Here is a 13,868-nt window from a genome sequence, read left to right as displayed (position 1 = left end):
AGAGAAAACATGCAGGCAGAAGCTATTTCATAAGACCAGCAGTATTTCACAATTTAGCAACTGGCACATGATGGCTCAATACTTGCCATTTGTCCAACAGGGTATGATGGATGTGATAAAATTATCAAAATAAGATCTGCATGTTCTTATAGAAAGGAACAGAAATGCATGGCCCTTTAAACAACGTAACGGTCAGCACTCTATAATCAAGTATCAAAGATATATGGCGGGGCGGGGTTGCATAATTCCATGTTTTGGAATTGTTTTATAAATCAAAAATAGTATAATATTGAGGGAACTATATGCAATGTATGTGTATGTGCTTAGTCACTCAGTTGTGTCTGACTCCGTGTGACCCCATGGACTGTAGCCTGCCAGGCTCCTCTGTCCATGGGATTCTCCAGGCAAGAATACTAGAGCAGGTTGTCATTCCCTTCTCCAGGGGATCTTCCCAACCCAGGAAGATAGATTCTTTACTATCTAAGCCACCAGGAAACCCCACTATATGCAAAACCTTGTGATAAGTCATAATGGAAAAGAATATTAGAAAAGAATGTATATGTGTATTAATAAACCATTTTGTTGTACAGCAGAAATTAACACAACATTGTAAATCACTATACTTCAATAAAAAAATTTTTTTTAATTCAGAGGATAACTGGTTTACAATGTTGGGTTTCTGCTGTACAACAACGTGAATCAGCTGTAAGTACATATACATATATCCCCTCCCTTTTGAACCTCCCTCCCACCCCCTTATCCCGCCCTTCACGTTTTAAAAAAATAGTATAGTCTATGTATCCCCTCCTTGGGCCTTTTTCACAGTTCTGTAACACAATAAATTCACTTCAAAAGTGATTTCTTAATTTCTCAAAAGGCAATTCTCTACATGTCAAGAAAACTGATTCACACAGGCGAGGCTGTATCTCAGGCCACGTGAACTTGATTTTCCTGTTGAGGATGTAGCAACATGCCACCTTTCTCTAAAAAGTGATTGGCTCTACACAAATTCTATACATTTTCCTAGTGAACTGCTTGTTTCTCTACTAGAACATATATTCTTTAAGGGCAGGGGTATGTTCTAGGGTCTACATCTTTAAGACCCAGAATACTGCCTGGCACAAACTAAGCACTCAACATTTGGTGAATGAATAAACGAATGAATGACTACGTTAGAACAACCTGCACTATAGCTGATCTTTCCAGTAACTGGAGAGATGTTCAAGGAATTGACCTCAGAATGATGCTTAAAAAGAAAGAAATCTCCAACTACTACAAGTTACAGAAACTATATTTATCCTATTCAACTCTTACAAGCTGCATTTCTCCGAGATCTAAAACTGTAAACCAGCATAAAAGTTAGCACATGCCAACAACCTAAAAAGAAAAATAGGTTATATCATACATGTATATGTACAGTTGAGTCCCTTCGCTGTCTACCTGAAACTATCACAACATTGTTAAACGGCTATACCCCAATACAAAATAAAGATTTTTTAAAAAATAAGCTATAGTTTTCAAAGTCAGAATGGTTTTCATTTTGTTTTAATATTCTCTTGGCTGAGCTGTAGAGCATGTGGCATCCTAGTTCCCCAACCGGGATCAAATGTGCGCCCCCAGCATTGGAAGTGTGGAGTCTTAACCACTAGTCCACCAGGGAAGGCTCTAGACTGGTTACTTTATGTTATTTTTCTTACTTACCAAAAGAATGCATATTCATACGTAAAGGACTTTTTGAAAATACAGAAAAACAGAAGGAAAATAGGCACCTATATTCTCACTATGCAGGACAGTGTGGGAATACAATACCTTAATTTAAATTCTTGGGGCACAGAACTGATATGCTATTTCAGGCTGCTGGCTCACTGAAACATCATGTCACAGTTAAATAAAGCTCATTTAAGTTTTCTACAAGCTCTTGTATGTATCACCTTATCCATCTACACACAACACTAAAACAGTTCAGAGATTAAGAGAGAGGACTCTGGAGCCAGATTGCCTGGGTAAGAATTCCAGCTCCACCAGGTACTAGGCAGGTGGACTTGCATACCTAAAACCTCTCTATGCCTCCACCTTCCAGTATCCTACAAGCAGCAGCTAGTAACGGTATCTACCTCAGAGAGCTGTCCTAAGACTTCAAAGAGTTAGTATTAAATAAGCATTTACAAAATATGTTTTCAGAAGCAAAAATAAATGACCCTTTCACGTTCCAAGTGGATAAAGGCCCTGCATATCATATACAAAACATTTTTCCTAACGACCTTACAAATAGGCTTTGTGGTTAGGTAGAGCACTGTTCCCAAAAACTGTAATTCCTACAGATTATTTAATAAAAGGTCTTAGGTTAAATGGAAGAGAAAAAATTACCTCATAAACTTGTCTAATATATCCTCTACCCACATGTGCATTCGGAGGGATTGAAATCCATAGTGCCAAATTAGTTTAATCATGTTAATTATAAACCAGCTGCTCTCCTCATATACCAGAGTCTCTCCATTATACACCCCCACTAGGCCACTAGGGCTCTGAACAGCAGAGAGACCTGCAAAAACAAAGAAAGGGTAACTAAGTCAATGGTTTCTGTACTGATCAAATGAGAGAAGGTAATCTGAAGCTATGGGGGACATTCTGAAATAAGTGAATCTGGGCTTCCCCCAGTTCTCAGGAGACATGTTAACAGAGCTCTATCTTTAGAACAGTGTGTGATACTCTAGACATCACACTGTCCAAAAGCAGATTCCCTTAAAGATGAGTTGGATGATCATTGCAGCTGTATCAAAATTAGAAACTGGCTATATTTAGTCTCAAAAGACTAAAAAAGGCAAAAGAAAAAGCCAAAGGACAGCTGAATTCATCTTAAAATCAGCATAAATTGCTCCTGGCACACACTTGCCCTTGTGGAGCGAAGAGGCCCTAGAAGCATCCACAGGAAATGTGGAAAACAGCTAAGGAAAATAGGATTTCCATTCCTGTGCAAATCCTATTCTAGGTAACTCAACACTTCTCGTAACTGGAAGGAGGCCAAAATTACACAATATTCCCCAAGGAGGGAGCCTACAGAGGCCCCCCCAGGCATTCCCCACAACCTGTCCAATACCTCTCCTGGTAGCAAAGCAGTCAGATGTCCCAAGTTCCAGGCACACGTTTGCCCCTACAGCTGTGAGTGACCTTAAGTCAGACACCTCAACTCTCTGAGCCTCATTTCCCCAGCTATAAAATGGGCATGCTAGGTTTTGCTAACTCAAACCACTCTTTGATTCTTTAACACAAACCCAGAATATATAAGAATCAACAACAGCAACCATCCCCAACCCACGCCCCATGGCTGTAATTCCAGATAACTGAAGATATACTGTAGTGTCCCATTACAGCAGAGCAGCTCCTAAGGCAGTGCCAATTGCTAGCAGGAAAGTAAGGAAAGCAGTTTTACCAGCTTCACTGTAAAAGACAATTAGTAAGGCAGAAAAGTTTCAGTTCCCTATCTGATAACAATATCCATGCACTTTGAAGTCTGCTTTGCTCTCAGACCAAATTACATACCCAGATCCTTGACAAAACGCTTCATGTGCAGATTTAAAGGATGGATGATAGAACCTCCTGACTCAAATTCTTGCCCCTGCACATTCAAGGTGGCCAGACGGCCTCCCACCTTTCCTTTTTCGAACACGTCAATCTTCACATCTTTCCCAAATTTCTGCCGCAGATAATAGGCTGCTGAAGTGCCACCAATTCCAGCTCCAATAACCGCTACGGTGGGGAAAAAAAGGAACAGGGTTTTTTCTCTTACCAGCTTCGCATGTTTGTTTTTGAACCGCCGTAAATCAACAACCGACATTACCTAAAGCAGTTATCGACAATTTAGGGAAGCCTGGGGAGGGGGAGGCAAGGGACAGTTGCAGTGAAGACAGAAGCAACTCTAAATCTGGACAGACACTGCCCCCAGACAACAGTAGTAGTAGATTGTTACATTTTTTTCCCCACAGCCAGATGCCCCAGGCTCTCACAATTCTTTGCGGAGGCACCAAGCGGCCCGCACACGCTCCTTTGTGCCCAATGCATGGGAACAGAGGAAGTGGGGCCTTTCCAGCACGCATTTTAAATAAAGTGGCCGCCATTTTTGCCTAGATTTGTTCTGTCTCGTTAATGTAAATAGCTTAATGATCCCAAAGAAAATGGGTTAAAAGGAATAAAAATAAACAACAAAAAAGCAAAACAAAATAAACAGGGAGCAAACCACCAAAACCAATCAAACTAAAAGAGTGACTGTTTCCGCTGGGTAGTCGTCCTAGGTAAAGTACTTGCTCTGCAAGCCAGCCGACTTCAACAAAGCAGACGGCGGAGGGGTACACCCCCAGCCCAACACGGGAAGCACACGCGGTCAGCGCGGTCAGCCTGTTCGCGCTGCTCGGCGTGCTGTGCCCGCATGCGCCTCTCATCTGCAGAGCGGAATCGGCCAGTCGCTCCCTGAGCAGCCAGAGGACCGGCCTCTGAACAAGTGCAGCAAGGGAAGGCCGAGGGAGGGGCCTTTGCTTCCTTGGAGCCCCAGACCCCCGAGACAGGGGCTGCAGGGACGCCGGGCGCCCGCCTGCGGACTGGTCTGGGTCAACCCCACCTCCACTGCCCATTTCTCAAGTGGGCATGTCTCCACGCCCGAGAAAGGGCGTTCCCTGGGGCACTAAAAGCGGTTCGGAGGCGCGAACTGGGAAGAGCACCACATTCGCAGCGGGCTGGTTCCGCGCGACTCAGCGGGCGCCAGGGGCGCCCGGCCTGCAGCAGCTGGTAGTGACGTCCCGGCGCGGGGCGCGCTCTCGCCAACCCCGCAGCGCGCCGCCTCTTCCTCGCCTACCGATCTTCTCCGGCGGGGCCCGCGGCTCGGCGCTCCCAGGGTACCACCAGCTGCACAGCAGCAACAGCCCCAGCCCCAGCCGCAGAATCGAGCACGCGAGCCCAGGAGCTGCAGGGTCCATGGCTCTCCAAGCGCTGCGGTCGGACTGGAGCGCCAGGATGCCACCCGCATTTGAGTCTGCGCTCTCCGCCCGCCCCGCCCCCTGGCTGGCCTCACCCCTCAAAGCCCCGCCCAGGTCCGCTCCCACCCTACCCCCACTCCTCAGCGCAGGCCCCTGACACCCCAGGGCCACACTTCCCTCCTGGAGTTCCCAACCGGGTGGTCTGGGTACTCCAAGCCGGCCCTACCCCACCCCCCGCAACTCACCCTGCTTCAGGGAGATACCAAAGGCCCCAGAGGAGGCTCACCCCAGCTTTTAATTTCTTCAGCTGTGCCCTCTTCTGTCCCTACAATCGCTCTCGCTCAAACAATGGTCACAGCTAATCACTGCCAAAAACAGACCAGGGGTGCAAGAAATACTTTACCGAGTGATTACTAGGTTCGGAACTGCTGGATATGGGATGAATGCGTAAATGGCACTGACAGTGACAGTGACAGTCGCTCAGTCGCGTCCGACTCTTTGCGACCGCATGGGCTGTAGCCTGCCAGGCTCCTCTGTCCATGGGATTCTGCAGGCAAGAATACTGGAGTTGGTTGCCATTCCCTTCTCCAGGGGATCTTAAAAGGAAAAGCGGGGGAGCCCAGGGATAGGATAGTTCAAAGTGAAATCCTATCCCTGGCTCCCCCGTTTTTCCTTTTAAGATCCCCTGGAGAAGGGAATGGCGTTGGAGAAGGCAATGGCACCCCACACCAGTACTCTTGCCTGGAAAATCCCATGGATGGAGGAGCCTGGTAGGCTGCAGTCCATGGGGTCGCTAAGAGTCCGACACGACTGAGCGACTTCCCTTTCACTTTTCACTTTCACGCATTGGAGAAGGAAGTGGCAACCCACTCCAGTGTTCTTGCCTGGAGAATCCCAGGGACGGGGGAGCCTGGTGGGCTGCCGTCTATGGGGTCGCACAGAGTCGGACACGACTGAAGCGACTTAAGCAGCAGTATTGTTAGGTGCGGAGAAGGCACTGGCACCCCACTCAGTACTCTTGCCTGGAAAATCCCATGGACGGAGGAGCCTGGTAGGCTGCAGTCCATGGGGTCGCTAAGAGTCCGACACGACTGAGCGACTTCCCTTTCACTTTTCACTTTCACGCATTGGAGAAGGAAATGGCAACCCACTCCAGTGTTCTTGCTTGGATAATCCCAGGGACGGGGGAGCCTGGTGGGCTGCCGTCTGTGGGGTCACACAGAGTCCGACACTACTGAAGCGACTTAGCAGCAGCAGCAGCAGCAGCAGTATTGTTAGGTGAGAAAAGCTGCTAACTGAGTGATGGGTATTATATGATTCCATTTCTGTAATTAAAATACCCCTCCCAGCCAAAAAAAGGAAAAGAAAAGAAAAAAACTAGTACATGACCATGAAGAATAGTATGGATGGAAGGAAAACAAGTTGGATAAAAAGAAAGGTTAAACTTGGAGAAAGGAAGTAGAAAATCCACTACAAAAAAAGGATTCATTTATTGGACATTTATTGAGTTCTTTCCAAGTGGCAGGCAGTGTTCCAGGTACTTGAGAAAAACCAGTAAACAAAATATTGTTTTTTAAAAATATAATGACACAGCCATTCTAGGGGAAGGAGCCCGATGACAACTAGAACAAACATGCAAATGATATAGTGTGGGGAAAGAGAAATGGGGAATGTTGCAATTTTAAATAGAGTGGTCAGATCAGGCTTCATTGAGCAGAATGGCATTTGAGCAAAAGTAAATGGCTACCCACTCTAGTACTCTTGCCTGGAGAATTCCATGGACAGAGGAGCCTGACGGGCTACAGTCCATGGGGTCACAAACTGTCAGAAACAACTGACTGACTAATACTTGCAGTGAGAAAGTGAGCTAGGGAAAGAAAGACCTTTCTAAGCAAGGGAAATGCCTGGCGTGTTTGTGGAACAGCCAGTGGAACACAGTACAAACAGGAGAAATAGAGGCATTAATGGAACAAGATGCAAGTCACACAAAAACTAAACACTTCCTTGTAAGAACATAAAAATATGAAGATTAAGTCTGCTTTTTCTACAAATTATAAAGAAAGAGCTAAATTATGTCTTTTCCTTTTTCCAAACTACATCATGCCCACAACACCTAAGTACCTTTAGCCTAAAAGGCCTTCAATAAATACACGCTGGTTGATTAGAATTTACCATGTCAGTGACCTTGACACAGGTCTCCTAGGAAAGATTGTGCTGAAAGGACCCTTGGTGAAGAGACAGTGGAGGTGGAGTTAAGCCTTTCTTATTCTGCCCACTTACCTTTTCAAAAGAATTCTGTCACTAAAACTTAAAAAGATATTTTTATGTCATTTATGGAAAATGTTAACATGTACATGAAGTATAATATAAAGTAATACTAGAAATCTTTATTCAAAGACGTATTCAAGAAAACAGTCCACCTTAGGAAGCTGAAGCCTAAGATTCTCTCCTTGACCAAATTCTCTTTAGCCAGGTTCCTCTGAGACCTCCTCTCAACAGCACCTCAACTTTAGCATATGAAGACTAACATAGTTTACAGGAGCTCAAAGCCACATCCTTGGAATGAGGATGTGCTTCCCTTAAAGTGCCTATTTGAGAAAAACTCAAGGCTGCCAAAAAAAATTTAGTATTGGTTCCAGGTAACAAACGAAGATAGAGAGCCCCTATCTTCTAGTCTTAGTGGAAGGACAGGAGACTAAATTTGATAAGGAACAGTTAACGAAAGCAAAGTGACTTCACTTGCCTAATGGCTGCTTCTAAATTTTTGTAATCTTTCACCTCCCTAACTCCACTCAGTTCAGTTCAGTGCAGTCGCTCAGTCGTGTCCGACTCTTTGCGACCCCATGAATCGCAGCACGCCAGGCCTCCCTGTCCATCACCAACTCCTGGAGTTCACCCAGACTCACGTCCATCGACCATCCAGCCATCTCATCCTCTGTCGTCCCCTTCTCCTCCTGCCCCCAATCCCTCCCAGCATCAGAGTCTTTTCCAATGAGTCAACTCTTCGTATGAAGTGGCCAAAGTACTGGAGTTTCAGCTTTAGCATCATTCCTTCCAAAGAAATCCCAGGGCTGATCTCCTTCAGAAGGGACTGGTTGGATCTCCTTGCAGTCCAAAGGGCTCTCAAGAGTCTTCTCCAACACCACAGTTCAAAAGCATCACTTCTTCGGCGCTCAGCTTTCTTCACAGTCCAACTCTCACATCCATACATGACCACAGGAAAAACCATAGCCTTGACTAGACGGACCTTGTTGGCAAAGTAATGTCTCTGCTTTTCAATATGCTATCTAGGTTGCTCATAACTTTCCTTCCAAGGAGTAAGCATCTTTTAATTTCATGGCTGCAGTCACCATTGGCAGTGATTTTGGAGCCCCCCAAAATAAAGTCTGACACTGTTTCCACTGTTTCCCCATCTATTTCCCATGAAGTGATGGGACCGGATGCCATGATCTTCATTTTCTGAATGTTGAGCTTTAAGCCAACTTTTTCACTCTCCACTTTCACGCTGATTCCCCAACTTCTATCCCCTCATTCTCCTTTTAAAACAAGAGATCATCTATGTACAAATCAAAGTTGATTTCTACAATTCACACTGGACTTTTCCCTATTGCAACAGTATACTATTGTTAAAATTTAAATACTGATAAGTGTCTGAGTTTGTATTCACACTGCACTTCTCCCCAGTTAAATAGTACATTACTGATGACAGTAAAACTATAACCAGTGTATGGCTTTGTTTGTCTTTGACTCAAATTGATAATACTACCACATCTCCAGGCTTTTTTCTTCATTGAAATTAACTCAAAGAAATTCATTTTCATATGTTCTTACTTCCACACATCTCATTTCTTTCTTATTCTAAATAGTCTAAATGATCTTTATTGCCTTTAGGTAAGATAAGGAAATTCAGAGGCAATATGAGAAAAGATAAACATGTTTGATTACATAAATATTTTCAGATGGCAAGAAATAGAATTTTAAAAGTTAAAAAAAATACATGAGAATTAATATTTGCCTCTAAAATGACAGACAAGATGGTAGTTTATATCACATACAAAGGGCTCCATACTCAATATAAATACAGACTAAGTACATAGTTAAGTAAATCAAAAAAGAAAAAGCAAGTGTCATTGGTCAAAAAATACATGATGTTCAACTCCAGTAGTAGTTTAGAAGAATGCTACTGCAAATAATGAGAAACCAGTTTTCATCAATCATATTAGGAAAAATTAATAAAAATAACATCTAAATGCAGAAAAAACAAGGCAGAATAGATATAGGTCTCAGGTTCTAACTATGTTGGTTGGAATGTGAGTGACAAAACCTTTTAAAAACAACTATTTATTAAGATACATATAAAGATAACATTTAATTCATAAATCCCATGTTTGGAAATCTATTCAAAAGAGATTAAAGAATCAGTCATAAGGATATATGTACCAGGATGCTTACTGCAACACTGCTTGAGGGCCAGGATCGGGGGGTAGGGAGGAGGACCAGGCATAAATACTAGTAGACATAAGGGAGAGATTCACTGCAACACAAAAATTAGGGGGAATTTTTAAAAATAGTTTTATTTATTTGTTCTATCTATCTATTTTTGGCTGTGTTGAGTCTTCACTGCTGCACGGACTTCTCTCTAGTTGCTTCGAGTGAGGGCTACTTTCTAGTGGCGGTGTGTGAGCTTCTCACTGTAGTGACTCTTGGGCTACAGAGCATGGGCTCAGCAGTTGTGGCGCACAGGCTCAGTTGCTCTGTGGCACGTGGGATGTTCACAGACCAGGGATTGAACCAGTGTCTCTGCACTGGCAGGTGGATTCTTTACCACTGAGCTACCAGGGAATGTCCAAAAATTGGGGGGCATTTAACACCACACTCACATCAATGGACAGATCTCCAGACAGAAAATCAGTATGGAAACACTGGTCTTGAACAACATGGTAAACCAGTTGGATTTTATAATTATATTAAAAAAATTGTATTCAGAACAGCAGAATACACATTCAAGTGCACTTGCATCATTCTCCAGGATAGATCACATAATAGGCCATAAAATAAAAGTTTACAACTTTGAATCATATCAAACATCTTTACCAACTACAACACTATGAGACTAGAAATCAACTACAAGGGGGAAATGTGCAGAAAATACTATACGAACACATGGAAGCAAAATAATATGCTACTGAACAAACAATGGATCACTACAAAAATCAAAGAGGAAATCAAAAAATACCTGAAGACACATGAAAAATCAAAAACGCAATGACTCAAAAGCTATGGGACGCAAAAAAGTAGTTGTAAGAGATAATTATTAGCAACAGAAGCCTACCTCAAGAAACAAGAAAAATCTCTAATGAACAACCTATACTTACACCTAAGGAAACTAATAAAAGAACAAATAAATCTAAGGTTAGTAGAAGGAAAGAAGTATAAACTCAGAGAAGAACTAAGTAAAAACTACAAAAAAAAAAAATACTAGTGAAACTAACATCTGGTTCATTTTGAAAAGAGAAAACAAAATTGACAAACCTTTAGCCAGACTCATCAAGAAAAAAAAAGAGAGAGGGACAAAATAAATAAAGTCAGAAATGAAAAGGGAGAGGATACAACTAACGCCATACAAATACAAAGGATCATGAGAATGTCTGAGTGCTAAATTGCTTCAGTTGTGTCCAACTCTTTGTGACACTATGGACTGTAGCCCACCAGGCTCCTCTGGTGAATCTTATGATTCTCCAGGCAAGAATACTAGAGTGGGTTGCCATGCCCTCCTCTAGGGGATAGTCTCCACTCAGGGACTGAACCCACATCTCTTGTCTCCTGCATTGGCAGGCGGGTTCTTTACCACTAGCGCCACCTGGGAAGCCCTCATAAGAGAGTACTGCTGCTGCTAAGTCGCTTCAGTCCGACTCTGTGCAACCCCATAGACGGCAGCCCACCAGGCTCCCCTGTCCCTGGGATTCTCCAGGCAAGAACACTGGAATGGGTTGCCATTTCCTTCTCCAATAAAAGAGTACTAGGAACAGTTATATGCCAGTTAAGGGGCAACCTAGAAGAAACTGACAAATTCCTAGGAATGTGCAATATCCCAAGACTGAATCAGGAGGAAATAGAAAATATGAAAAACAGAAAACACACACAAACCAATTATCAGTAATGAAACTGAAACAGTAATAGAAAAACTCCCAACAAATAAAAGTCCAGGACCAGGTAACTTCACAAGTAAATTCTACCAAACATTTAGAGAAAAGTTAACACCTTAATTTTAAAAAACTATTCTAAAAAATTGCAGAGGAAGGAGTGCTTCCAAATACATGTCAAGGCCAGTATCACTCTGAAAACAAAACACACAAAGATACCACACCAAAAAGAGTATAGACCAATATCACTTACGAACACAGAGGCAAAAATGCTCGAGAAAATATGACCAAACTGAATTCAACAATTACATTAAAAATATCATACAGCACGATCAAAAATTTATCCCAGGGATGCAAGGAGGGCTCAGTATTCAAAAATTAATCTACATGACACACCATGTTAACAAATTGAAGAATAAAAATCATACGGTCATCTTGAAAGATACAGGGAAAGTGTTTGACAAAATTCAACATGCATTTAGAACTAAAAATCCCAACAAACTGTGTACAGAGAAAATAAAATTCAACATAATAAGGGCCATATATGAGAAGCCCGCAGTTAATATCACACTCAACAGTGAACAGCTGAAAGCATTTCTTCTGTGATCAGGAACAAGGAAATTGCTCTTGCCACTTTTATGCAACATATTTGTGGAAGTTACCCCAATCAGACAAGTAAAAGAGATAAAAAGAATCCAAACTGGATAGGAAGATGTAAAACTATCACTATTAGATAACACAACACCATATACATAGAAAATCCTAAAGAAACTACTCAAGAGTATGAATTTAATATAGAGACATATGTTGAACTTCTATTACGAACAACAAATTATTAAAAGAAATTAAAGGGGAAATCCCACTTACAGTCACATTAAAAAGAATAAAATACCTAAAAATAAGTCTAAATAAGGAGGTAAAAGACCTCCACTCAGAAAATTATATGAAACTGATGAAAAAAATTACAGACAACATAAACAGATGAAAAGATATACCATGCTAATGAACTGAACAATTTCATATTGTTAAAATGACCGTACCACCCAAGACAATCTATAGAATCAATGCATTGCCTATCAAACTACCAATAGCATTTTTCACAGAACTGGGACATATTTTTTAAATTTATATGGAAACACAAAACATCCTGAACAGCAAAAAAAAAAAAAAAAATCTTAAGAAAGAACAGAATTTTAGGTGTCATGCGCCTTGATTTCAGATTATACTACAAAGCCACAGTAATGAAAACAGAATAGTAGTGGCATACACACACACAAAAATACACAGCTCAATGGAGCAGAATGGAGAGTCCAGAAACGAACCCACCCACACGGGCTATTAAATGATGACAAAGGAGGCTAGAATACACAATGGGGGAGAGATAACCTCTTCAATAAATGATGACAAGAAAACTGAACAGGGACATGCAAAAAATCAAACTGGTCTACTCTCTCACTCCATACACAAAAATAAATACAAAATGAATTAAAAACATAAACGTTAAGACCTGAACCATAAAATTTCCAGAAGAAATCATAGGCAGTAAGTCTTTAATATCTGTCTTAACAATATTTTTTATGTCTCCTCAAGCAAGGGAAACAAAAGCAAAAATAAACAAATGGGACTACACTGAAGTTAGAACTTTTGTACAGGAAGCAAACTGTCAACAAACAAAAATGCTACCTACTGAGTCAGAGAAGATAGTTACAAATGCTATATCCAACAAGGGGGTAATATCCAAAATATATAAAGAACATATATAACTCAACATCAAAAAATAATGTCTGTTCAGAGCCTCTGCCCTACTGGAAAATGGGCAGAGGCTCTGAACAGACATTTTTCCAAGTAAGGCATACAGATGGCCAACAGGCCAACATGAAAAGGGGTCAACTTTGCTGATCATTAAAGAAACAAACCAAAACCACAATGCAGTCACCTCACATCTGTCAGAATGGCTGTTTTTAAAAAGACAACAAATAAATGTTGGCAATAACAAGGCATGGAAAAAAGAAAAAAAAGGAAATCCTCTGGAACTATTGGTACGTGCTAAGTTGCTTCAGTCGTGTCTGACTCTGCGACCCTATGGACTGTAGCCCACCAGGTTCCTCTGTCCATGGGATTCTCCAGGCAAGAATACTGGAGTGAGTTGCCATTGCCTCCTCCAGGAGATCTTCTCAACCCAGGGACTGAACCCACTTCTCTTACCCGTCCTGAATTGGCGGACGGGTTCTTCAGCACTAGCGCCACCTGAGAAGCCCGGTACTATTGGTAGGAATGTCAATTGGTGTAGTCACTGTGGAAAACTGTATGGAGAGTCCTCAAAAAATTAAAACAGAATTTCCAAAGAATCCAGCAATTCCATTATTGGTTATTTATCTCCCCAAAATGAAAACATTAATTAGAAAATATGTATGCACTGCTAAGTTCATTGCATCATTATTTATAACGGCCAAGATATGGAAGCAAGCAAAGATTAAAAATATATGGTACACATATATTCACACAATAGAATATTATTCAGGTCAGAGTTTAAGTTTGATAAGCACCAGTTAACGAAAATAGAAGAGTTTCACTTATACTAATCCCTGCTGCTCAATTTTTGTAATCTTACATTTCCCTGACTCTACTAGGCCCCTGTTCATCTCCCTCCCTATTTCCTCATTCTCCTTTTAAATCAAAATATCATCCCTGTACAAATCAAACTTGATTTGTACAATTCACATTGGACTTTTCCCTACAGCAACAGCATACTGCTGAC

At 41.9% G+C, this 13,868-nt stretch overlaps 1 protein-coding gene across 2 annotated transcripts in view; it reads right to left on the bottom strand.

The window, feature by feature from the left end:
- PCYOX1 (prenylcysteine oxidase 1) overlaps positions 1–13,868 on the bottom strand; it is a 46,936-nt gene that overhangs the window by 9,048 nt on the left and 24,020 nt on the right. Inside the window, exons 1-3 of one of the 2 annotated variants that reach the window (XM_061432898.1) lie at positions 4,847–5,055; positions 3,541–3,747; positions 2,368–2,542 (exon numbers count right to left, since the gene is read on the bottom strand). In XM_061432898.1, coding sequence (XP_061288882.1) covers positions 2,368–2,542; positions 3,541–3,747; positions 4,847–4,967 — 503 coding nt within the window. In that variant the 5' untranslated portion in view covers positions 4,968–5,055. Of the gene's footprint in view, positions 1–2,367; positions 2,543–3,540; positions 3,748–4,846; positions 5,056–13,868 lie in introns of those variants that run through there. The other variant, XM_061432899.1, reaches the window with a different exon arrangement.

This window comes from Bos javanicus, chromosome 11 (genome assembly GCF_032452875.1).
Source record: "Bos javanicus breed banteng chromosome 11, ARS-OSU_banteng_1.0, whole genome shotgun sequence".
Lineage (NCBI taxonomy): Eukaryota > Metazoa > Chordata > Mammalia > Artiodactyla > Bovidae > Bos > Bos javanicus.
The sequence above is the reverse complement of the archived record's forward strand: the minus strand, read 5'-3'. Positions and strand labels throughout refer to the sequence as shown.